At 30.2% G+C, this 27,794-nt stretch overlaps 1 protein-coding gene across 3 annotated transcripts; it reads right to left on the minus strand.

Annotated features, from left to right (window-relative positions):
• On the minus strand, window positions 1–27,308 carry LOC134712567 (monocarboxylate transporter 13-like). Of its 3 annotated transcripts, none has more exons than XM_063574264.1 (6): window positions 27,214–27,308; window positions 13,876–14,337; window positions 12,017–12,160; window positions 8,479–9,570; window positions 5,900–6,025; window positions 1–4,000 (listed from the first exon to the last, which is right to left on the minus strand). In XM_063574264.1, exons 2-6 carry the CDS (start codon window positions 14,102–14,104, stop codon window positions 3,783–3,785), a joined length of 1,809 nt encoding a protein of 602 aa, XP_063430334.1. In that variant the 5' UTR covers window positions 14,105–14,337; window positions 27,214–27,308; the 3' UTR covers window positions 1–3,782. The 3 variants fall into 3 exon arrangements, with proteins under 3 accessions (XP_063430334.1, XP_063430333.1, XP_063430335.1); XM_063574263.1 differs by lacking the exon at window positions 27,214–27,308 and adding an exon at window positions 26,996–27,178; XM_063574265.1 differs by lacking the exon at window positions 27,214–27,308 and adding an exon at window positions 26,802–26,952.
• Between the last annotated feature and the right edge of the window lie 486 nt (window positions 27,309–27,794).

Consider the following 27,794-nt stretch of genomic DNA (forward strand, 5'->3'; position numbering starts at 1 on the left):
TTATCTACATATCTTTTAAATACAATAACTTTTACTTTTTTTATCAAACAATTTTGTTAATAAAATTGTACACATTTAATATCATCATAATACCAGAATAATCATTTCTGTAAAGATTAGTTTGATTTTAATGAGTTATTGTAGAAGGAATTGTTTGTACATAACAGTAAATCATTAATATATCATTTAAAGAAATATTCACAGAACATTCATATTACATGTGTGTGATACTCTTTTGAATATAAATATTTAGCATATATATCTAGTCAAGAAAAATATTTACATTCTTAATCACCAATTAATGGAGAATTTCACTTTCATTTCAAGTTAAAATTGGTCCTGAATTGAACACTTTCTTTCAAACATGGACTTGATTTTTGTTAAAGTAAATTTTCATCTGTACTCAAAATCTAATGCCACAAATAAACTGTTCTTAATAACTGTTTCATTTTTTTAACAATTTAAATCTTAATTTTAAAAGTATAATAAACCAAGACTATAGGTCCCAATAACACTATTTTCCTCTGTTGATTTTTATATTTAAAATTTAGTAGAAATTGGTCCTTTACAAACAAGATTTGAAAGAGGTTTTTAAAGGATAACATTTCAGCAAGATTTGATTTAGTTTTTCAGAGAAAAAATGGAATCTGTAAAAATCAAAAACAGAACTGAATATGATTCTAAGCGGAATCATAACTTATTTATAATTTCACCTGATCTGCCTGAAGTGAGGCAAAACGGAAGCCAATCATTACTTTTGTTAAACTTGAATATAGCTTACCTTGTTTATTCAAAGCAGAAAAACATGAAAATTTCAAGTCTTTAATCATATTAATGAAAGATGTAACATGCCAAGTGATGACAATAGCTTATGTAGCCCTATGATTCAGATAACTTAACATTCAAATAAGATAAACAATAACATTCTAAATGCATATGTATAACAAATGTGACAGGTTATGAAATTGATCTACTACAGAAAAATGTTTGTGTATAATTTAAAAATAATAAAATAGATAAATATAATAAAAGTTGTAAAGCTATTATACAAATTATTGCACAAACTATCAGCTAAAATATTGCATTTCGATGGAAGATAATAATATTGAAATAAAACACACAGAAATTTTTTTAAGAGGACATTAACAACCAAGAATCTACATGTCGTAAAAGTAATAAACTTTATTTTAAGTTTTTCAACCATTGCCAGTATTTAATGTCCAAGATTGACTCTATATTACTATTAGAATGCATTTGCATACTATTTAAAATCTTTTGAAAAGAACACAAAACAGCTAAAATTGGCAGTCAGTGAATGTAATTATACTGAAAAGTTCTTCTAAAGCTCAATCACACCTTTTCCTAGTTGGATAGCAATCACATGCTTGATTCTTTTAAGACATTTTGAATGCTTTTGACTCTCATAAAAAAATAGTTTTGTGTAAAAAATATGATTTATATATATGTATATTTTTCTGGCATTAAAAGCATCTTCCAAATGTTTGAAAAATTTTAATTAAAAAATGTATACAAAATAAAACTCATATCATTAACTAGACATGATTATTCAGCTGTAAAATCTTCTAAACATTAAAAAGAAATTATTAAAAGATCACTTGTTTTCTCAGATTTACAAGTTCATAAAGTTATGTTTTGTCTTTAATAAAACTACAAATCAAACTTATATTTCTACAAAACAAACAAGTAAAACATACAAAACAATGATCAATAAAACAACAATTGAATGAAAAATTAACAAACACTATAACAGCTTCATGGGATAGAAAACCCAAGATGATTCCAATATTCATACAAATATATGAGGCAATTAGGAAGTCCTCCCTTTAGCTTCCAGTACAACCTCAAACTAGCCTTAAATTTCTAAATTGTCATTCAAAACATGGTATTTTATTACTACAGTAAGCATCTAATGGAGAAATTGTTAATTACATTTTAGCAAACATTTTACTGTTAATTATCAAATGTGGTACCCAATTCCCATCCTTCTATAGACACCCAAAAGGTTAACAGATATGATTCCCTAGTTGAAGCACATTAGAAAAAAAACCCAGATTTTAAAGCAAGGGAGATTACTCTTTTTCATTTTACTAAATTATTGAAGATACACAATTTTATGATGTCACATTTTTTATTGGATTGAACAATTGGTATCCACAGTATTTTAGAATGTTAGGTAATTGAACTACATCTAGGATATATGAAGGTCAAAAGAATTTATTAATACAAATCAATATGTTTATAAAAACAGTTTCGAGAAAATATACATATACATATTTATATAATTAATATAATCATATACATATATATATAAACAAAATGGGAAAAAATATATATCTTTGATTGTCTCCTTTACCTGCAAAAACCATTCAGAGGTAATATATTTTGTAGACTTTTTCAATTAAAGAGAAAAATTACATAGCTAAATATTCACTCATACATATAATAAATGTGTTTAAACTTCTAAATATAGTCTAGAAACTAAATCATTGCCCTAAAAATTAATAAAACCATCAAGTGTCTTTCTTGTCTTACAAAAATGATGTTTTATTTTGTACAAGTTTGACAAAAAGAAAAGTTAAAAAATATATCAGAGAATTTATTTTTATGAATTCAAAGATAGTGTTTTATTTTTTAATATAATTCCATTGTAGCAATAACTAGATTGTCAATGAGTTTTTTAAAGATATTTTTCCAAATTAGTTTTTTTTTAAACAGGGCATTGTTTCCTCAGATATAATTGAAGTTAAGTACAATCAAAATTCTGTTTTCCCACAAAAATACATAAAAATCTCAGAAATTTCACACAGATTTAATCATTTTAAAACAAAGAAACTGTACATATATTACTATACTGAATCAATTAAATGATAATTTTATGATATTGAAACAATAAAATATTATCATTGTCTGTTTTTTGCTTTACATGAGAAATTCTAACCAAGTCACCAAAGCCTAGATTATACTGTGATGGGATAAGACAGGCTAGTAATTTTAATACATAAAAATGATAACACAAATCACAAAAAATACTGGACAGCACAACAGAAAATATAAACCAACTAACATCTGATTCCCTAAAAATAATATAGTCACTCAAACAAAGACAAAAAAATAACAAACAACACATATAGTACCTTTCACTGTCATATAAGAACTATTCATATAAAATAATAATTAGTGGACACAGAAGACAATATAGTTTATATGATTGTTAAACCAAACACAGTCTTATAACTACTTCTTTTGTTGTCTGAAACATAAAAGTAAATCAATACTTAACTGCTAAAAAATCTGTTGCAATCTAAAAACGAAAGTACTGGCATTTCTTTGTTTCCAATTTAGTATAGTTATTTAGATTTAAAATGTCATCCTTTCTTTTGATTCTTCAAATGACAACCTACAAAACTGACCATTTACCAAATTAAAGTTATCATTTTATCTTTTATTATCTTGTTCTTTGATGTAGCTTTAATTTTTTTTAATCAAATTGCTTCTTAACGTGTTTAGTAGTACAAACCTATATATATTTTTGTATAACCTATATAATAGATAGTTTGTATAAGATCTGTATTCAACCATATGAACCAGCTTTATTAACATAGCAAATATACATATATATATAATTAAGTGTACTATGTACATATATTTGATTTAAATCATTAACATTTCGTTGTGAAATTGATGATCACAAAAATAATTCTAATCTTGTGTATTTTGATACACTAATTCATATTCAAATGAGACATCTATCACAATTTTTTTCAAGTCTGCTTTATCTCTGACATTTCTACTTCTTTCAATTCATTGTTAGAAGTATCTGGATTATCAACAACAAACTCTGTGTTTCTTGAATATGACTTCCGTCCGGTACATTTCTGTATTACAGGAATGATGTATAGTATAGCACCACTAAAAGCTACCACAGTTCCAGCAACATAAAATGATATATCATAACTTCCTGTCGCATCATACAACCAGCCTGTAAAATAACAGACAAACTTACTTAAAGGTAAAATCAAAGAGCAATAATGATAGTTAATAGTAAATACATTAGCTTTCACAAGATAAATCTATTCTAAATATTTTTTTTGCAAAATGTCTATTGAACTTTTCATAATAGCTGTTTGAATAATTACTTGTTGTTATGCGGTTGCAATGAAAAAAAATGAGTACTGGCATTTCTTTGTTTCCAATTTAGTCTAGTAATTTAGGTTTAAAAAGTCTTCCTTTCTTTTGATTCTTCAAATGACAACCAACAGAACTGACCATTTTTAAAACAACTTACAGGTAAGTTGAGCTCAAATACATGCCTCAAAGTGCTAATTGCTTCAAGAAATCCAATATAGTTGACAAAAAGGTTTACAAATAAGATTTACACAGAATGAACTGTAAGCATGGAATGTAGTTAACAAAATTTTACTTCTAAAAGGATATTTAGCTCACTTAGATCATTAAAATAAGGCCAAGGTCAGATGAAACCTGCCAGACTGACATGTTCACCTTACAATCATTCCATATGCCACAGGTATTACTTATGATATATATTTGAAAGTCGGACAGACCTGATCATATATTTTTAACAATTATCACTGATCCATGAAATGAGGTCCAGGTTTATAGGTGATCCCTGTTTGGCAGACATGAAGACCTTGCGAAGAACCAACATATACCAAATAAAGTGATCTTGTCATTCATGACACATAAAACTAAACCTTTTTCAAACTTTCATTGGACCATTAAAATAAGGTCAAGGACAATGAACAAATGATGTCAGAATACCTCATAACATAAGGCATCTACTTACAAGTTGTGATGCATTCAGGTATTCTATCCTCTTTAATATAATGCATTACACTAATAATTTAAGCCACCACTAGATTGTTATCCATATGTAACACATTTTGCAACTTTTGTAGAAACCAAGACAAAACTGAACTAAGGCAGAATAAAATTGAGAATGGAAATGGGGAATGTGTCAAAGAGACAACAACCCGACCATATAAAAAAACAACAGCAGAAGGCCACCAACAGGTCTTCAATGTAGCGAGAAATTCCCGCACCCGGAGGCATCCTTCAGCTAGCCCCTAAACAAATATATACTAGTTCAGTGATAATGAACGCCATACTAATTTCCAAATTGTACACAAGAAACTAAAATTAAAATAATACAAGAGTAACAAAGGCCAGAGGCTCCTGACTTGGGACAGGCGCAAAAATGCGGCAGGGTTAAACATGTCTGTGAGATCTCAACACTCCCCTATACCTCTAGCCAATGTAGAAAAGTCAACGCATAACAATACACAGAAGTTTATCTTCATTCATATTAAAAAGCTGTGAATGTAGTTCAACAACCTTATAATACAGGAAGTTGTTATACTCAAGATGAGGGCCGTTATTGTAGGTCCCACAACATTTATTAATTAATCATTTGTTGCATGCAAGCTTGCTGACTTATAATATTTTTTAAATGATATTTTGATATCTGCTAGCATCAAAGCAAAATCATTTAATTACAAAATAGCTGTTAATTTACTGGTTACCAATTGATAGCTTTGCCAAAAACTTTTAGAATAGGATAATTCTCTTGTTGATTTGAATTAGTTTTTGAAATGGAAACCTTGCTCACAAAATGAATCAGAAAAACAACTATTCTTTCAAAGTAAAAGTAATAATATATAATTTTTTCAAAGCTTGTTGAGTATAAGAATAACCGTTTATTATGAAAACATTGTTGAAGGCCCTACGGTGATTGTTAATTTCTGCATCATTTGGTCATTTGTGGAGAGTTGTCTCAAGCTCATTAGCAATCATACCACATCTTCTTTTTTATACTAATCATTTTTTTTTAGATTCATATACATTTTACATATAACTATACCTGCAATTGGTGGGCCAATCAGAGTAGCCACTCCCTGGAACATTAGAAGTAAACCAAAAGCATTGGTCAGTTTATCTATCCCTAACAAGTCCACTAATACAACAGATGTAAGTCCTACATATACACCTGAAAAAATAGAGAGATAAAATTATATATATATATATATGTTATTATGTCATATCAGTGATTGCAAAAACCTTCTTCTTTATGTCGGTTGAAACTGATTTAAAATTGTGGTACTCATTTCATACTGTTCAAATACATATGATACATGTTAATTTATTTTTTTCTCTTACAACAACTACAGTACAACATAAACTGAACATTATCCAAGAAAATGAGGTCAAGCTCCAATAAACCAAACTGGAAATACATGTTCATTTTACATCATTCCGTACACCAAATATGGTTTTAATATATTGTACCTATTTTTCTTTAACAGCAACTTTAACTAGGAAAACTGAAAATTGTTCAAATGAGGTCAAGGTCAGATGACACCTGCAAATTAGGGATGTACACCTTACAATCATTCCATACACCGAATATAGTGGACCTATTGCTTATAGTATCTCAGATAGGGACTTGACCATGAAAACTTAAGCTTGTTCACATATTCATGAAATGAGGTCGTGGTAAGTGAAAACAGTCTGATAGGCAAGATACGCACATACCAAATATGGTTATCCTATTACTCATAATACCAAAGAATATAGAATACCGAAAAAGCTGAACTTTAGTAGTCATGTGCACTGAACTATGCGAATGAGGTCATAGGCAATCATTCCCAATCTTTTTTTAAATAGATTCATTAAGTTTAAACAATGCATACACCACTAATGCCCAAACCATAGATTTCTTTCAAGTCACAGCATGAACTTGTGATGTAATGTCATCTACATCTGTCTGAATATAATCGTTTGTTTCTATGAAACAATAATATTTGACTCCTGATGATGAAAAGTTTGATTGGGAAAGTAAGAGGCAAGTGTGAAATAGCAATGGAGGGATCCATGATCAGAAGTTAATGTTAAATGCCAATGTTAAGACAAATTATCTCACACAAGTGAATTCAGTCATTTAAAAACATTAATGAATGAAGTACTTAAAATGCCGTAAAATGCAATAAAACCCAAACTTAATTTTGTTTCCATAACTATTGGTGTTCTGTATCATTTTATAATCTAAAAATCAATATTTAATTACTTTTCATTATTTAAATATTAGATACACCCTGAGGGCGTTAGAATAAATTAGTGTATCTTAATTTACACCAATGTCATGAATGCATCATTGTCAATACAGAATGATAGTTTTCAATCATCTAGGAGGGCAGTTTGCAAAGTTGACCATATACATGTAATATTGAAAAGCATGAGAAATGCAGGGTAGGTGAAGCTATTTATCCAGATGGACTGTATAATATTACAAGCATTCTGAGAGTATTGCATGGCAATACATAGTCAATATAAAGTCCTCTACTGGTTAAAAATTCATTGCATCTTCAAGCATAACAAAACAAGAATGTGTCTCATTAGTCTATGGTTGGTACACAGATGCATTACTCGCACTATCTTTTTCTTTGTTCAAGGGACTGTGTTATTTGGGTAAAAACTCTTAACTTTAATGTGAAGCAGGACAGATGGACAGACAAATGGACAGTAAAGGGACAAAGATTCGGACAGACAAATGGACAGTTGGACAGAAAAAGGACAATTGGAAGGACAAACAAGGAACTGTCAGACGCACAGACGGAAAAACATGCTTATCTGACCTTTATGACCTTCTGAGTGTTTTTGTGGTGTTTTTGGTTGCTGTCTCATTTGTATATTTCTCATATCACTTTTATTAGTACAGGAAAGCAAAACTTTTGCACTATACCACCTTTCTACTTATTCTTGATGATTGAACGATAAATCTTGATCTAGTATTCCAGATTAAATTTAATTAATTCATGATGCACCAGTGTACATGTACTAACAGACACAGAATACATCTACATGTATTTAAACCAATAAGACACCAAAATTATACAGATATAAGTTTATTCATAGTCATGTACTGTCTTAGATGAAGAATTTTGACCCCATTTTCAGATCCCATATCTATTAAAAAATTGATTTTGGGATTATATAATTGATGGTCTCTGTAGAAATAATTTGTAACTTGATTAGATTAATTGTTGATTTATAGTTTTTCAAAGGTTAGATGTGGTAATTGTACAGTGTTATATAAAGACCAATGACCACTGGATTTGTATTTTGGAAACGTTGTGTAACTGGGTTAATGTCTAATTGTTGTTCATATACCACATGCTCTTTTACCAATACAGTGAAAAATGTCTAAACCAAACTGAAACCTGTTCTAACTTAACTCTTGTTTCAGGACATTCATTGAATATTCTATTGTGAATTAACCTGTGTAGACTGGACACATGTCTTAACTGTCTAAACTGACCAATTGAATCAAATTATCAATATATTGTTTGAGTTGCTAATGTTATGTTCCAGCCATACTATTTCACTGAAAATACCAAGTTTAAATCGTTGTTTCACTATTTTAGCCCTTATCACCATACATACCTATAAATGCACCAAATACAGCTGCATAACCTTGGAGGTATGGTAAACTGTCACTTAAAGGACTCAAGGCAGTAGCAACACCACATATAACCAAGGCAGTGTTGTACAACATCAGTCTATTAACCCATGGTCTGTCCGCCATCCAGCCAAAAACAATACGACCAATTGTATTGGTTATACCAATTATAGAAACTAAAAAGGCACTACTGTTTTCGTCTATTCCAGCTTCCTGGGCACAAGCTGGTAGATATATATAAGGCATGTTAAAACCAATACTGGTGCAAATGTTTGAAATAACAAACAGTACAAATATAACATCCTTAAGCAAGGAAAAGTCTAACATTTGATGAATGGCATCCTTCATTTCTGGTGACAAATTGAGACAGCGTATAAGACACCATTCTTTATCATCAGATATCATTTCTGGTATGGACTGAATACTCGTTATATACATCTCTGGACTGGACTTGTACTGTGGAATGTTCATTAAACTTCCGCTATAAAATATATCTTTTCTATTGAAAACACTTGAACCAGTTGTTCTCTGGACAGGTGTAAAAGAATGTTGACGATTAAATGATGGAACAACAATGGCTGACAATGGTGATGATGGTTCTGAATAATTCCCATTAACTGTATGAATAGCTCCATCACTTCTGAACATATTTACATTATTTGTTTCTGTCATCCTTAATTGATCAAGTACATGATCTTTAATCGGTTTTCTTTCCCCATTCACTTTAATAACTGGAATGTGATCTCCAGTACTTCCATTCTGTGATTTCTTTTCAAGAAGCACTTCCTTTTCAGTACTATGTAGTCCACCATTTTCTTCATCATTATCTGACACACTGTAAGTTAATGGTCTAAATAAAGCACCACAAAGAATACAGTTCAAAATAATCCCTGCTTCTATAAGAGCAGCTCCCTGCCACTTGTATTCATCTACCAAAAATTTAGACAGAGGAGCAAATATAAATGTACCTATACCTGACCCACACACAGCTAGTCCGGTAGCAAATGATCTCTTTGTATCAAAATAATGTGACACGCTCACAATGGCTGGCAAGTACATTAATCCAAAACCCAAACCTGAAGTAAAATAAACAGTTGGGTTACATGGGTAGACTGAAATAATTACAAAAATCTTATATTACAGAAAATGATGTTATTTGTTTCTACATTTATCAACTAGAGGCTCACTATAGATTGTGTCGCTCAACAGAATCATTGTGTATCTTTTATAATGGTCACTCTCACTTTTATGATTTTGTCTTGCTGATTTGTTTTGCTGTTTACAGTTTCTCTCTTTCGGCAATAGTTCTTTTTCTTTAATTTCACGATAATAGGCAATATTTGTTATTTTAGTGTAATGTACATGAAAGTTATAGATGAAAATGCAGTATTTGAACAGAATAATCGTGATATTCAGACAGTATATAATTATCACATGTATTATAAACAAAATTATTGCAAAATTATTTTCTTTTTATGAATGTATTGTTTTAACAATACACATACAGTGACCTATAGTTATTACTGTCTGTGTCATTTTGGTCTCTTGTGGAGTTGTCTCATTGGCAATCATACCACATCTATTTTTTATACATTCATATCAGCTTTATACAAAAAAAAGAAGTGAAAAGAGTTGCTGCCACTGCTGAAGTATTAGTATCTCTGTGTATTGCTCACAGGCGAGATGCAAAAATTCATTCTTTACTTTCTATAACCAAAGGATATCATTGGACCATTCAAACTACTATTGTTGTATGAAAGTTTCACTTCAAGACATTCATTATTTACAAATAACCTTGCCAAATCTTAAGAGTTGTTTCTAAACAAAGAATACAAAAGAAATTCTAATTAATCAGTGTTTAAAGTGTTTCCATAGTTCTTGTGCATTCTAAAATGAGTTATTTTTGCAGATGAAACTTGTGTTTATAGAATCACATGTCTTATTAAAACATTCGAACATGAATTACAGATTGTGCAAATAGTGCAGTATTTATTGATTTACATAGAAATCGACAGTTAAATCTACAGAAATCTATTTTGATGCTGTAACTTCAAGCAAAAATGGCATAGATTCAATTTAAAATCTATTCTCATAAAATTTACTCTGCAAACATAACCATCTGATATTTAAAACCAGCAGGGTGCAGCTTGATACGACCACAGAGGTTGAACCCTGAACTGTTGGGGCAAGTATGGACACAACATTCAAGCTTGATACAGCTCTGAATTTGGATTGTGATTAAATGATTTGACAAAGAATGAATATAATCCTTTGGACCGTAATGTAGACCAAATTGAAAACGGGACCAAAAATTAAGAATCAAATATAGATTAGATTGGACATATAATAAAACCACAATAATTAAATTTTTGATAAAATCAAACAACTTTTAATTTTGACCCTTTTAGCCCGTTATTTCTAAACTGTTGGAACCAAAACTCCTAAAAATCAATCCCAACTTTCCTTTTATGGTCATAAACCTTGTATTCAAATTTTATAGATTTCTATTTACTTATACTAAAGTTATTGTGCAAAAAAGCAAGAAAAATGCTTATTTGTGCCCCTTTTTGGCTCCTAATTCCAAAACTGTTGGGACCATAAACCCCAAAATCAATCCCAACCTTCCTTTTAAAAAAGTAGTTATAAACTTTGTGTAAAAAATTTATTGATTTACTTATACTAAAGTTGTTATGTGGAAATATTATACTGACAACGCCGAAGTTATACCAATATAAGACTAAACATTTTAATATATTTGCTGTAAAAACCTCTTGAATATCAAGGGGTGGTAAAGATAGTGATTTTTTGTAAAACGTTCTACGTTTATTATCTCCAAGAATCTTCATCATTATACATTGTTCTTCAAAATCATAACTTTTCTAAAATATATCATTATATTGCATAGTGCAAAAATGTCGATTAATAGATAAACTCAAGTTTAATAAAATAACCAAAATAATTTCAGTAACAATTTTCAAAGGAACTTAACTCATGAACAGTGAAAGTGACACCAACCAAATTCAAACTTTGTCTGTGTTTGGTGGTAATTAACATTTTGTAAAAGTTTCATAATATTTGGTTGAGGCAAACGATTGGGGAAATGGAGAATTTAGCAATTTTAAATATTTCTATTTTTGAAGGACATAACTCAAGAATGTTGAAAGTGATGAAAGTCAGACACCCATATTAGAACTGGATCTGTGTATGGTGGTATTAATTTGTGAAGAAGTTTTATATAACAGAGTTTGAGGCAAACTAAAGTAAGTAATTTTTGAACATATGGACAAAAGGATGGACAAGGCAATACTAAATTACACTTTTTTTTTAATTCAGCTTAAAATGGATTTGCAAAAGGGCAAATACTCTTGCAGCATATAATATATAGATATAGGAAGATGTGGTGTGAGTGCCAATGAGACAACTCTCCATACATGATTGTCTTTAATTTACCATAGCCGACCGTGCAAGGGCTGTATAGCCAGTCAAGGTCATTAAAAACTTCCATTTGTTTGTTTAATTTACCTGATAAGATACCAAATGTAACGTATAAGTAGTAGATATTTGGTGCAAATAAACTCAGAATAAATCCTAATGATGCTAGCAGTGCTCCAACTACAGTAACTTTCCGACATCCATAACGATTTGTCAAAGCACTTGATACAGGACCTAAAATGTAAAGTAATGTATTAAGTAAAATATATTTATAATATGTAATAAATTACGACAATAACAATATTTTTATATATCTTTTTAGATTTTTTTATTACCATTTTTAAATTACTCTTTTAAATATAACTAGAGGCTCTAAAGAGCCTGTGTCGCTCACCTTGGCATATGTGAATTAAACAAAGGAAGCAGACAGTTCATGACAAAATTGTGTTTAGGTGATTGTGATGTGTTTGTACATCTTCCTTTACTGAACATTCTTGCTGCTCACAATTATCTCTATCTATAATGAACTTGTCCGTGTAGTTTCAGTGGAAAATGTTAGAAAAAAATTTACAAATTTTATAAAAATTGTTAAAAATTGATTATAAAGGACAATAACTTCTAAGGGGGTCAATTGACCATTTTGGTCATTTTGACTTATTTTTGAGTCTTAAATTGCTGTACATTATTGCTGTTTACAGTTTATCTCTATCTATAATAATATTCAAGATAATAACCAAAAACAATAAAATTTCCTTAAAATTACCAATTTAGGGGCAGCAACCCAACAATGGGTTGTCTGATTCATCTGAAAATTTCAGGGCAGATAGATCTTGACCTGATAAAGAATTAAACCCCCATGTCAGATTTGCTCTAAATGCTTTGGTTTTTGAGTTATAAGCCAAAAACTGCATTTTACCCCTATGTTCTATTTTTAGCCATGGCGGCCATCTTGGTTGGTTGGCCGGGTCAAGAAAAGAGGAAAAGATTATTGTAAAAGTTAAAGACAGACGACAGACGCTGGACGCCAAGTGATGAGAAAAGCTCACTTGGCCCTTCGGGCCCGCGCGGTGAGCTAATAAATGATTATTTTTTGTTCTATAAAAGATTCTGTCTATGGCTAGAAAATGGCATTTGCATCTATAACAACTGTTTTTCGTTCTTCTCACTGAACTGGATCAACGCCTCTGCTGGTGTAGCTTTCGTTCCTGACGGTATCACCAGCCCAGGGGTCAGCCCTTTAGTGTTGACATGAACTATGATTGATATGGTCATATTCATAATTAAATTTAAAATTTAAAATATCAAGGATTTTCTACTTCATGTGTAGAGTAACTGAATTATCTATTATTGGCTAATCTCTCAAAACATTGGGTCCTAAATGCTCCTCAACTTCATTCTTAATTTGGCTTTTTTAACTTTATGTTTGTATGCAAGCATCACTATTGAGTCTTTTGTAGAAGCAAAGTGTGTCAGGTGTACATTATTTTATACATGCTATCTTGAAATTAGTATCATAAATCAACAGCTATTTATTGAAATTATTCTTGAGACTGAATTTACATCAATATAGGCTTATACATCAATTGAAGGCCCTACCTTGACCTATAATGGTTTACTTTTATAAATTGTTACTTGGATGGAAAGTTGTCTCATTGGCACTCATACTACATCTTCCTATATCTATTAATTAAAAAATTGAAGTATAAAATTAAGAATGGAAATGGGGAATGTTACAAAGAGACAACAACCCTACAAAAAAATAGAAAACAGCCAAAGGCAACCAATGGGTCTTCAACACAGTGAGAAAACCCACACCCAGAGGCAGGCTCCAGCTGGTTTCTTATCAAATGTGTACTTGGACCTCAAATTAAACTAAAAAAAAATATAAATGAACTAAAATCGAAAAACTTAAAAGACTAAAAAAGTTGAAATATAATCTAAAAACTTACCAACAAGGAGACAAACTCCAGGAACAAGTGACCCTATCCAGGCTGTGTCTCCTTTACTTTCCTTAAACTCATCTAAAAACTCAATGTAAAATACTCCAAATGAGTAGACAATTCCATCAGCAATAATATGTAACATAAATGATCCTAAGACAACAGCCCAACCCCATCCCCCGTCCGGAGGAGTGAGTTGTCCATTGTCTGTTGTTGTCTGATGTCTTCCTTTACCCATTCTTCTTCATCAGGTTAACAAATTATCAAGGTTCAAGGTAGCTTAGGTACTCCAGTACGGTAATTACTGTCCTGTTAATTAGTAGGATTATAGTTTACATCAATATACAGGAAACTGTTGTTAAGATTTGATCTATGTAGAAGTCCTGATTGCAGCAACCAATAAAATCCTGGTCTCAAAATGTTAAAATTCTCTTGACCAATGTTCAGTCATTCTTAATCAAATGCGAATATCTGAAAAAATTGAAACAGTTTTATTTATAGGTACGTTTAGACTAATTATAGATAGTTGAATGATAACACATGGTGTAGGAGGTATTTCTAGCTATTTCTAGATCATAGGTACGCTAGTTACATCTGCATGTGCAGGTTATAAAAGTAACTATCAATACTAATGTTTGTTTCTGTGATGGTACATGTTTGAAATTATTTAGATACATAAATATGTAATTGTAACAATGTTGTAAAACATAAATACTTCAAGAGTGAACTAAAGCTGACATCATTTGAATTCAATAATTTGTCTATGCATATAATGTATGTTCTTGTTTGAAAAATCTAAGAAAAGCTTGAAGAAAACAGTTCTAATCTATTGGTCTTTTGGTCTTTTTTATGTTCTCACAAATTAAACATCATATATGCATCAATGGGATACACTTTTCAGCTCTGAATGGATTATAAAACTGAATTATAGTAGGGGCAGATCCAGCCATTTTAAAAGGGGGGTATAATTCCAGGAGAAAGGGAGTTCCAACCATATTTCGCCATTTTAACTTCATTGATCTTCCGAAAAAAGTGAGTTCCACCCCCAGAACAGTTCATCTGGATCAGTCATGCGTACTGTATAGAGGATAAATTGGCACAAACCAGTGCACCAGTACTTGTTTCTTTAGAAAATTTCTAAAACTAATATATCATTGATTCACAAAATAGAACTTATTACAAGACACATCTCCTGCAGACATACAGATACTTTAGAAATAAAATACAACACACTTAAAAAATTGAAGTAGCTGGTGATAACTGTTTGTACCACTAAAATCACGATCTTACCAGTATATGATACTATTGTCAGTACTGTACTTGTCGTAATTTATTATTTTACATGCTACCCGACTTATACTTTGGCCTATATAATAAAATATCCATAATTGCATCATACTGCATTTTTCTTTATTATGATGATGCAACATTTTTTCCTTATGTAAAATATGTATAGTCAAGTCTTAATTAAGAACTATGTTCAAACTATGACTGCTTTGAATAAAAACTGCAATGCTGTACATGTGTGCATGCAAAACAAATGTCTTGGTAGAGGGGTCTAAAAACAGCACAAATAACATTTTTTAAAAGACCAAAATAGTCAAAAAGCATATTTCAACAAAATGCACTTAACTAGCAGGTCCAACAACAGATGTTATATGTATATATAAAGTCCTTGAGTTCACTAATTTTTTCTTTATTTTTCTTCATGTGTTCTACTTAGTTAGATTTGTTTAGAGATCTTAAGACAGTACTTAATAAACTGACCTGTTTACGTTAAATCCACATCCAAATTAAATCACCAAAAACATAAACAAACAATGTAAATATAACCGAGATATACAAGATAAACAAATAATCCAGTAGTTATTTAAAATTGCACAACACAAACCTTGAAAACACCCTTTGTTACTGAAGTCTAAATATAATTATTCAGTCAACTGATCAATATATAAATTAGTCATAAAAAGTACTGTTGTCAATACTAGTTCAATACACTAAAACTTTGCATATAAATGCTTCATTGAAAAAACATCTAATTTATTGTTTCTTTGAACAGCTGAATCATTGATAAAGAAACATACTAAGACATTGGCCTTGAGTATCTTTCCTAAATTGACAAGGTACATGTTTTTATTAACACTACTTTACATTTTTGTAATATCCATAATTTTAATAAAAAGCTTTAGACTTAGGGAGACAATCACACATAAAAAGGAATTATGGGACCATCTATAATACCTGTAGTCAGTCAGAGTACATAAGAATACAAACTCATACATAATTTCTGAACTTGATTTGGATTATTTATTAAACCATTATGCCTAATCAATCTCAAGAATTTACATGATTACATGAAGTCTGTTGATTATTTCAATATAGGTATTTTTTATAAAAAAAAAACATGCACAAAAAATAATCTTGGTTTATAAAAAACTTTTAATCTGATAAAAAGTAATTACAAGTAGATGTGAAGGTTCATTTTGTGCAGGTAGTTCAAAGGAATTGTATTTTTTAATTTCATAAGGACTAAAGAAATGTAGATGCCCTCCCCCCTTTTTTGAAATCCTGAATATGCCTATGTCTCTGATAAGAACTGATTTGTCCCAAAACTATAGCACCAGGAGTGAACCTTATTTTGGTATACAAGCTGTACATGATACACTGTCCTTTTTTAAGAATAAAGTTCAATAACTTCTCATTTTTATCTCATTTTCCCCTCCCCCTATCATGTCAATAGATATAGACAATTGAGCAGTTTATTGCAACTTGGTGAAAGCATTTTTGAGTTATTGTCCCATAATAGGAAATCCCCCTTTTTTCAATTAATAAAACCGCATAACTCAGAAAGTAAAATCCAAAATTAAGAAAAAACGAAAGGGAGTGCACATCAATAGATATAAAATTTACCAAAGTTTTATGAAAATTGGTTGAAGTGTTTTTTAGTTAATGTCTGACATGTTGACTACGGACAAAAGGACAAGGGTATACCATAATATGTCCCTAAAAGGGCCTATAAAAACATGCAAGAACATCCTTGTTACAGCAACATATTTTTTAATGGTGTCACCAAATTTCGCAACTTGATTTTGTTTAAATTAATGTACATATATGTACTTACATATATGTACTTTTAACATGCAAATTATTTATTTTCTATGGATAGTAACGTTGATTCAAGTTTTTTCTGGGTGCTAATTTTTGTAGATGAAGAACAAATGTATTTTCCTGGATATAAACTTCAAAGTTTTACAAATAAAATTGAGAATGGAATGTATGCATATAAGCCTATAGAAAATTTGGAACTTAGTGGATTATTCAAATATGTGGTTAACCTCACTCACTCACTCACTCACTCTGTACCTAAGAAATTCACGAACATTGGAATCCCACAAGTTATAATGAATCCACAGTACTTATGAATATTACGAACTTATTATGACATCATATATGATAAAGTGCTTTGTAACAAAACAACAAAAATGTGTTATGTGAGTACATACATACCTTACAACTGCTGCATCTTACTTAAAGCTTTGACTATTGATTGTACTGACAACATTTTCTATTCATGAATTAATGATATATTCAAAAAATTGTCTCTTAAATTTACATTCTTATTGGTTTTTCATTTGGGTCAAAAGTTGAGGGGCAATGATTTATAAACTAATTGATTGTAGAATGATATCTTTCATACAAGGATGATTTATAATGCTAAATAAAGCACAAAATCTGACCACCTAAAGATTGAGATTTCCAGGACAAAAGAATATAATCTTCCTCAATTTATAATTTAAAATTTAGTTTAAGGAAATCTGCATGTTCCTAAGAAAACGTTTTCTTAAATGAGTGGACCATTGTGATCAAGGTAGCTGGATTTATTGATAGGTCACAAGTGTATATACTACCATCAAATCAAACAGCATTTAATGTAAAGTCCAATATTAAGGTAGCTGTAATCAAACTGTCAAATTATTAACAAGCTCAAAGTTTGACAATACAAACAGTTTAATATGCACTAACCATAATATACATGTTCCTGACAAGATGAATCTTCTTTGGGTTAAACAAGACATTAATTGATTTTTCCAAATATTGAGAAAATATGTAATGCATTTGAAATCCCATTAATTGGAAAACCTGCAAACATTAATTAATAGAAACAAACAGTAATTGAGTTATGAAAATCTGAATTCTGTTTGTTCAACACCACTTTATGTTGTTGTTTCCTCACCAAACTGCCTACCATAATTACCAATTATCGATAAAAATCTGTTTATTCAAGTCAATAATTTAGATCAAGTCTCACTTCACACTACAGAAATAAAAAGTTTTCTATAATTAATGTGCTGTTAAGGAAAAATAAAGTATGTTTCTGACCTGTAAGTGTTACTCTTTACATATAAAAAAAAACAAGAAAAATTGACACTCTGTTTAATTCATAACATCAATTGGTCCGAGAACACAATTAATTCGTAGTACATTTCTTTTAGAACATAAATGAAAATAAAAAAAATCCCACCTGCGCTTTCTCAAAGAAACGTTTACAGTGTGTTGTACTACTTTTGGGACAAATTATATCAAAAATATAGAAAACTTCATCGCCTCTAACTCAAAATATGGACAATTTTATGTTTAGGGCGTCTTGAAATCTTTTGACAGCTTCCGAAGTGCTCATTTTCAACCAAATCACTACTTTCCTTTAAAATTCTGGACCCAAATTTTTTTACAGTGTAATTTTATCCCGCTACTTGCAATTTGAGGCATTAAACATGGAGAAATAAATTTGGAAGAGGTATAAAAATTAATGGCAAGTAACCCACTGTCAACACTAGGGACTATATTTGTGAATAACGAAAATCAAGGGACGACAATGGTGGTCTCGGACCAATTGATGAATTACCAGATGCTCCGCAGGGCACAGCTTTATACGACCGCAGAGTTCAAACCATGAACATTTGGAGCAAGTATGGACACAACATTCAAGCTTGATACAGCTCTGAATTTGGATTGTGATTAAATAGTTGATACAACATATAGGTTTCTGACACAGAATGAATGTGGTTTAAGAACTTAAACTTAAAAACTTAAAATTTTTAAATTGGACATTTACCTATTTTGGTCCAATGTCCAAAATCTAAATACATGGTTAGATTCAGCATACATCAAAGAACCCCAAATAATTCAATTTTTAACCTACATGTGGACCAATTTGATAACTCTAAATACATGGTTTTTGTTGAAATCAAACAAAGTGTAATTTTGGACCCTGATTGGACCATCTTGACAACTGGGCCTATAATCAAAAATCTAAATACATGTTAAGATTCAGCATATCAAAGAACCCCAAGGATTTTTGTTCAAACAAAGATTAATTTTGGACCATGAATTGGACTAACTTAAAACTGGCCCCATAAGCAAAAATTTCCACACATGTTTAGATTCAGCATATCAAAGAACCATGAAGATTCAATTTTGTTGAAATTAAACAAAGTGTAATTTTGGACCCTTTGGACCTTAATGTAGACCATTATTTGAAAACAGGACCAAAAATTAAGAACCTACATACACAGTTAGATTTGGCATGTCAAAGAACCCAAATTATTCAATTTTAGATGAATTCAAACAAAGTTTAATTTTGTACCCTTTGGGCCCCTTATTCCTAAACTGTGGGACCAAAACTCCCAAAATAAATCCCAACTTTCCTTTTATGGTCATAAACCTTGTATTTAAATTTCATAGATTTCTATTTACTATATATATACTAAAGTTATGTTGCAAAAACCAAGAAAAATGCTTATTTGGGTCCCTTTTTGGCACCTAATTCCTAAACTGAAGGGACCAAAACTCCCAAAATCAATCTCAACCTTCCTTTAGTGTTCATAAACCTTGTGTTTAAATTCATAGAGTTCTATTTACTTAAGCTGAAGTTAAAGTGCGAAAACTAATGTGTCTTTTGACGACGACAACGACGACGCCAACTTCATACCAATATACAACCGCAAAAATGGTCAGATTTTGTGCGGTCATATAATAAAAACTGATGATTTCACATGTGAAAATCAGATATTATACTCCTCTGAAGTCATACAACAAAAGGTGTTGGCAAAAAGTTGTTGTTGATGTTGCATCAAATCATATGATTCTGCATCAGAAAAAAATATTGTTCCTTTAATATTTTCATTAAGAAAATGTCATGTGTCAATGCAAAATATTTTTAAAAGTGTACAATAAATTGTAATTGATAGACAGAGCCCAAAATTATGGAACTGCAATACTTACATTTATTCAATTTTAGTGTGCAAAATTAAAATGACCTGCAAGCCCTTCAATTTCGTAAATGTTAAATTTCATCAAACAGAAATTATTCTATATTCTTGGTGTTGTTATTGAACATGTTTACAAACACCATGCATCTTCATCTTTTACATTTATACTGATGTTTTTTGTATGTTATCTATTAAAAATGACAGTAACATCTTTTTTATATTCTTGACTGAATATGTGAGATGATCATTAACATAAGCAGTGTTAGTTAGTCTGATAGCATTCTATTAACAATAAGATGTGTTACATTAAACTACAGGGCTCTTGACATAGTACGATTACTCATTTTTTTGTTTTTCTGACACATATATCATATGTTTACCAGAAAATAATGTTAAAGAAAATTAAATACCCTGCATTTATCATGCTTTTCAATAAAATATGATCAAATCTCTAAAAGATCCCCCTCTCCACTTTCTATATTATTGAAAACTATCATTCTGCAATGACCATAATATTGTAGGCCCTTAAGGTGTATGATACTGAATACAAATCCATAAAATGAATATCTATCCTTTATTCACTTTGTTTGTCCTGTTTATCTGTGACAAGTTTATTCTATGATATGTATTGATATCAAACGACATTGACAAGTGTCATTAAAGTAGTAAATATTGTTATTATGCAACAAGTTCTATGCAATAATTAAATATTTGGTCCATGAACTATTTCAATTATCTGATTATTTCACCATGAATTATAACGTTTCTTTTTTTTTTTTAAATCAAATTTAAAATAAATCTTTAGCAAAAATCATAAAAATGATTTTGCTAAAATATTGTATAAAAATAAATAACTGAATTCTTAATCTCTTTTCATTTTATTTTTTTAATTTTGGTTCGTAATTTTAAGCAATGTAGGTAATAAATGACCAAACTTCCATTCACTATAATTTGACATTTGAACATTACAGATAATATTTATTAACACTATTTTTAAGAAATTTTCCTTTTATCTTGCTGACTGTTAATTTCCTTTCTCAGTGGAGTCAAGTAATATGAAAAATTATCGCTAGAAACTAATACTGCATGTGTTGTTGGTAAGGAATTGACAACGTCCTCATAGGTAAAATAGAGATAAACAGATTATCATTGGTCATCTCAACTCGATTGCTTTTCTCACTTTTGACATACTGGCTCAAGCGAGAAAATCAATCTTGTTGAGATGACCAACGATAATTTATAAATATTCACTTTGTGTATTGTAATATGAATTAAATTTCAAGTATTTTACCAATGCCATATTTAAATATTGTTTCAGAGTTGAACATACTCAAACATAATACAAATTATGAATTATCTCTCCTGATAATTCCTGGGCATTTCAACATTTTTTGGTAATTCTAAAGGATCATTGCTGCAAAATTCATGGCCATCAAATAAATTGTTAACTTTCAAATTTTATTCAATCTATACTTTGAAAATTGTAATTTAGAATTAAAAAAATCAATGGACAATTTTAATACATAACATTTTGTGTGGGTCAAATCAAGTACATGTAATAATATGAGTCTTAACCTGCTGCTGCCTTCAATAGTTTCACCTTTTGCTGAAGTCACTGGAAATGCTGAGCACATGCCCAACTCAGGCTCAAATGAAAGGTTTCATGCTACAGACCCAAATGATGTTAAATTATTGGCTGGTTGCAGGACAACAGTATATCATTGATGTTTTTTTAGCTTATTTTTACAAAATTGAACCAAACTGGCTGCTAATATTCTGTATAAAAAATTATCAATGTTTGCAACAACAAAAATCATAAATTGTTGCTAATGTCCTTTTCAGATTTTTTTTGTTCTATGTTAGCAATTTTTACTAAATCGTAAAAATGTTACTTAACAAGAATAAATGTATCTTCTGACATATGAATTGTAATATTTTCAACATTTCAAAAGAAGCAAGAATGATTAATATCTATCATATACATGTACTAAAAATATTGATCATTCAAGTTGATCATGTAAGAAGCTTAAATTTTTAATGAGAAATTGTTCAGTGAAGGCAGAAACTAATAAATTAATTATGTAATGACTAGTGTCACACATTATCTGAGCTCCATTAAATAATAAGGGCATAAAGGGCATGAAAAAACAATATATTTCTTTCCAATGGAAAAATAACATATATATATCAATTTCTATTAAAATGTGATATTATTTACAAGGTGTGTGCCATGCTCTCTACATGTTGAGGGGCCTGTTAAACAAACTATCTTCCCCCTATCCAAAATATCCTTATTTTCTGAATTTCAGTGGCAGTCAGAAGAAAAAGGTTTACTTTGGTCCAAATTTAGCCTAGAAGTTCAAAATTATCATCAAAAATCAAAAAGGCAAAATCTTAATTTGGTTCTTTAATGGGTCCGTTTCAACAGCCTTAATGCTTTAGTAAAATAATTCTCTTCATAATAGGAATAATAGCTCCAAAGTCAGCATATATTCTCTCATGTCAAACATGATGATTTTGTGCAATTTTTTTTATTCTAAATCTTCAAAGAAAACTAAAATCTCCTGGTTTGTTTCTTCATGAGTAAAACTTGTGTCTGCATATATATGACAATAGATATAGGAAGATGTGGTGTGAGTGCCAATGAGACAACTCTCCATTCAATAACAATTTAAAAAGTAAACCATTATAGGTTAAAGTACGGGAAAACCAACGGTCTAATCTATATAAACAAAACGAGAAACAAGAAACATGTACAAGACTTTTTCAAAGAAGATACTTTATATATGTTTTTTAAACAAGGGAAAAACAAGAATTGTCCCTAGTACACAGATTTCCCACTTGCACTATCATTTTCTATGTTTAGTGGACCAAAAATTGGAATAAAATCTCTAATTTAGCATTCAAATTAGAATGATCCTATCATGGGAAATATGTATACTAAGTTTCAAGTTGATTTGACTTCAACTTTATCAAAAACTACCTTGACCAAAAACTTTTTTCTGAAATTTGCACTATCAGTTTCTATGTTCAGTGAAACGTGAAATTGGGGTTGGAACTTTAATTTGGCATTAAAATTAGAACGATCATATCATGCATCATGGGGCACATGTGTACTAAGTTTCAAGTGGATTGGACTTCAACTTCATCAAAAACTACCTTGACCAAAAACTTAACCTGAAGCAGGACAGACAGACGAACGGACAGACGGACAAACAAACAGACGGATGAACAAATGGATGCACAGACCAGAAAACATAATGCCCCTTTACTATTGTAGGTGGGGCATAAAAATATGGTGGTAAATCTATAAATATTTTACTGTTACTCGTAAAATGGTAAAAATAAAACATTTGAAACATTCCAGAAAAATAGAAGTAGGGATTACTAAAAATTATTGCCAATATATACACGTATTACAGTGAGTGCAACCATCTACTACTAGTATGGATGGCAAAATCGTCCAATCAAAAGATTACTTATAAGTTATATTTTAACAGAAATGAACTGATCTGAAAGAAAATCTGCAAGTGAGAAATTGTTATCTTAAATGACCCACATAGCAGTTATAAAGGTTATTACAATCTTTTAAATGGAGCTTTTAAAATATAAATATACCAATGTACATGTATGCCAATGACCTTTTGATGAATGCACTTTGACCAAGTTTTATCAAATAAAGTCAGGGTCAGTTACAAAATGTATATATATCCATTGTCAATAAGATATCTTTATATCTATAGGTATCAACAAATCTTTTTCCACAGTACACAGAAGGAAAACCAAAATGTGAGATTCAAGAAAGAAATACCAGCCACTGAAGGAATCATGTTATATGCATGGCGATGTCTGTGAGAATTACCAATCACTGAAAGTCCCCTGATAATCATTCCATACACAAAACATAGTTGACATAAGAAGATGTGGTATGATTGACAAGCATTTTTAACTTAGAGACTTACCTACAAATGTGATCATGAAAACTTAAAATTAGTCAATGAACCATGAAAATGAAGTTAATATTAGATGAACCCTTCAAGACAGACATGTAGTAGTACATCATACAAAATCATTTTATTCACCAAATATAGTTGTCCTATTACTTATTTTGTTGAAGAAAGGATCTCACCACGAAAACTTAACATAGACCAATGAAAAAATAAGGTCGAGGTCAGATGAACCCTGTCAGACTGACATGACACTTAACAAACATTTCATACAGCAAATAAGTTGACCTATTGTTTATGGTATCTGATGAATGGACCTGGTTGCATTAGATTATCATTCCTTTCTCTTGTAGTTGCAGGAGACAATAACTTGTATACATATGCCTGTCCCATTAGACCCTGGACAATTTAGGACTTGACACATATATAAACACCTGCTTATTGATGAAGACTATATATTGCCCTCAGGATGTTCTTTGCTTTTTTCTGTTGTGGAAGTTTGGTCGATAGGGGGCAGTCTCATGGAAATATAGCAAATACATGTAATTCCTTTTTGTCATAATGAACAAAATTAATAATGTAAAACCTAAAAACAATATTCTTGTTACTGTTTTTTCATGAGAAAAAAAAACAATAGCCCAACAAAGATAAATGGTTGGTGCCTAACCATAAAAACAGAATTGTTGTTATTCATCACATGTACATGATGTATGACTATGACTGTAAATATATATTCCTCATCATATATATCATCACAGTACTATTTTGATAGAATGTCAAATGACTAATAAAAATGTGATTCTTTTAAAAAAGTATAATAATCAAATCTGCAAAGTATTCACTTTTACAGGAAACAATTTCATGTCACCAAATTATAGCCTTGTTTTATCAAACACTCATATAAAGAAAATGTGTGTTCAATTGCTCATCCTTCTATTTCATCTTAATCTTAACAAAATTAATAGACATTGACCCTATAAGAACCCACTTCATATCTTTAATAGAGGTCAAATGAAGATTAAGTGGTATAATTGTATTATATTATGAGTTGTAGACCATAATGAACAAACAATCATGCAAATTTTCTTTTTTCTACATACATCTTTTAAAAGAATTTGAAATCAGGGAGATTAAACCAACATTTCTTATAGTAAGGGTTTCTTAACGTTGGTTTACATTGTAATTTTATACTGTCCATTTACCTCTTAAACATCTCCAATTTTTGATAGAAACATTTTTTTATTTTTTTTTCGCATACTGATGTAATGCAACCAATAATAATAACTATATCAATATGTTACGTGAAGAATCATTTTAAAAATTTGATACAAAATCATCATTAATCAAATCTCAGTAATGCCATAGAGATGTGATTCCTTAATTTCATTTGCATATTTTTTTTTAATTTTCCATGTTACCTTACAATAACCTGTAAATAAATTTATATAAAAATAAGAAGATGTGGTATAATTGCCAATGAGCCAACTCTCCATCAGGGACCAAATGACATAGAAGTTGACAATTGTACATGTAGCTATAGGTAAAAATTACTCTTATTAGTTGCAATTTAAACTGGAAAACAAACATTTTGACATACATGTATAGTATTGAAAATTAAAAGTTTATATGAACCTCATTAAAAAGATTACAACTGAATTTTAAAAGTAGAATTGAATCATTTTAAATACTTCATTTTGAAAACTTTACTTTAATGAGGACAATTCTACCTGTAAACTTAGAAACATAGCATTAAGCCAGTGTACAAAACAATTTACCGAGATAAACTTTTTTTTTCAATACCAACAATGTTAATATAGTTAGGAATTTCCTTGCAGGGTAAACACAGAGTGCAGAGGGGCAACCAGATTTGTTGTTTGACAAAAAATGAGATACGCCTGCTCTTTCTGATTCAAGAGAGATGTAAACCTATAAATTGAAATGGTATTTTAACCTCACAACACTTCAAATAGATTTACATGTCTTTTGGAAACTGTGTTGTTGGGTTGCTGTCCCATTGATAGTCACAGATACACCACACCTCCTTTTAGTCATACCAAAGAGTATGAATTTGAAGCTTATGTATATTTTATAGGGCTTTTTAAGAAAATTTATCTTTACAGATTTACCACCTCTTGCCAAAAGTGAAATTTCTTTAATTTATAGATATAGGAAGATGTGGTGTGAGTGCCAATGAGACAACTCTCCATCCAAATAACAATTTAAAAATTAAACCATTATAGGTTAAAGTACGGCCTTAGTATTGAAATGAGGGGGTTTAATATGTTGTTCAATATTTAGTTTTTAGAACTGTGTGTGTGATGTTACTGTTGTCTGTCCTTTGATAAATTTTATTTAGTAAATGAAGATTTTTTGTATGGTTTAAATCTGAGGCTTCTATAACACATGTGATAATGTAGTCTCAGTTTAAATGAACTACTACAGATTTCTGAGCCCCTCCCCCTTTTCTGATTTTTTTTCAAATTCTTTTTCACATGTGGCTAATTTTTATGAAAAAATTAAAGTTACTGTCTACTATTGTGAAGCTAATGAAATAGCCATTAGGGAATATATATATATATATATATCTTAATATCTCTCATGCATTTTGAGGAGGTACAAAATGTAAAAATGTAATACTGAAAATAATATTGATTAAATACAAACCATTATGATTATAGCATTGATTTTAACAAGAAAAATAGACAACAGTTGCACTCACGTATGTATGCTGATTTCGATAATGCTCATCTTTTATTTCAAGTCGTTTTTTATGGGGGGTCCCTCTTTTCAGAATCCTATATCCACACTTGATTATAACACACTAAATAATCATTGAATAATGGATAATTTATCTATATGTAACTATTTGGATTATCTACTATTGTCCGAAGTCTGATTCACTGTAATATTTACCTCATCATCATTTCATAGACATGCTTTTTATTTTTCAGTGCATGAGTGAAGCTGCTACTTTGTCAGATGCACCTGCTATATTTATCCAATACGTAAAAAGAAACCATTGAACATTTCCCATTTATTTACGGTCAAGGAAATCAATTATTGATTTGTGTTCTTTGTGTTGATGTTGCCATTGTGTGAATTAGATTGATTTCGATTATAAATAATCTTACCTCTTTTTAACTAGCGTCTGTGTATTATTTCGTTGTGCGAGGAAGCATAAATTAAGCACGTGATCAATTTTTACATGTGGTAATCAGCTGATTGTGATATTTATAGAACAAAAAGTGGGCGGCGTACTTTCGGTTTGCCTAAAAAAAGAACAAGAGATAAACCTGGATATCTGATAATTGAAGTGTTGTCATTATAAATGGTAATCATTTTGAATAACAGATAATAAGATAAATATCTATTGGTGTAAAATACAAATGTTCATGGGGTTTTCCAAGGATTTTATATATCCTTGGGTTTACTGTGTTCGACCTGGGACATAATATTGATACTGATAGTTAGTATAATAGTGCTGTTCTGATGAGAACAGATTATAGTCCGTTTGATTTCTATAAATCTTCAGAAATTATTTCTTAAAAATGCAATTTTATTAATAAATATTGTTTTGTTCATGTGTGTTCATGTATGATACATGTATACGAACTCTGAATATGAATATCATAATTTTAAACCAATAATCCAAAAAGTGACTCATTGGCTCTCTATGTAATTTCTATTTTTCGCTCACAGAAGGGCCAATTGA

Source organism: Mytilus trossulus, chromosome 3 (assembly GCF_036588685.1).
Source record: "Mytilus trossulus isolate FHL-02 chromosome 3, PNRI_Mtr1.1.1.hap1, whole genome shotgun sequence".
Lineage (NCBI taxonomy): Eukaryota > Metazoa > Mollusca > Bivalvia > Mytilida > Mytilidae > Mytilus > Mytilus trossulus.

Coding starts and splice junctions, on each gene's coding strand:
- LOC134712567 (XM_063574264.1), bottom strand. CDS start 14,104: ATGGGTAAAGGAAGACATCAGACAACAACAGACAATGGACAACTCACT. Junction 12,161..13,875: donor TGGAGTTTGTCTCCTTGTTG/GTAAGTTTTTAG, acceptor TTTACATTTTAG/GTCCTGTATCAAGTGCTTTG. Junction 9,571..12,016: donor TACATTTGGTATCTTATCAG/GTAAATTAAACA, acceptor ATTTTACTTCAG/GTTTGGGTTTTGGATTAATG.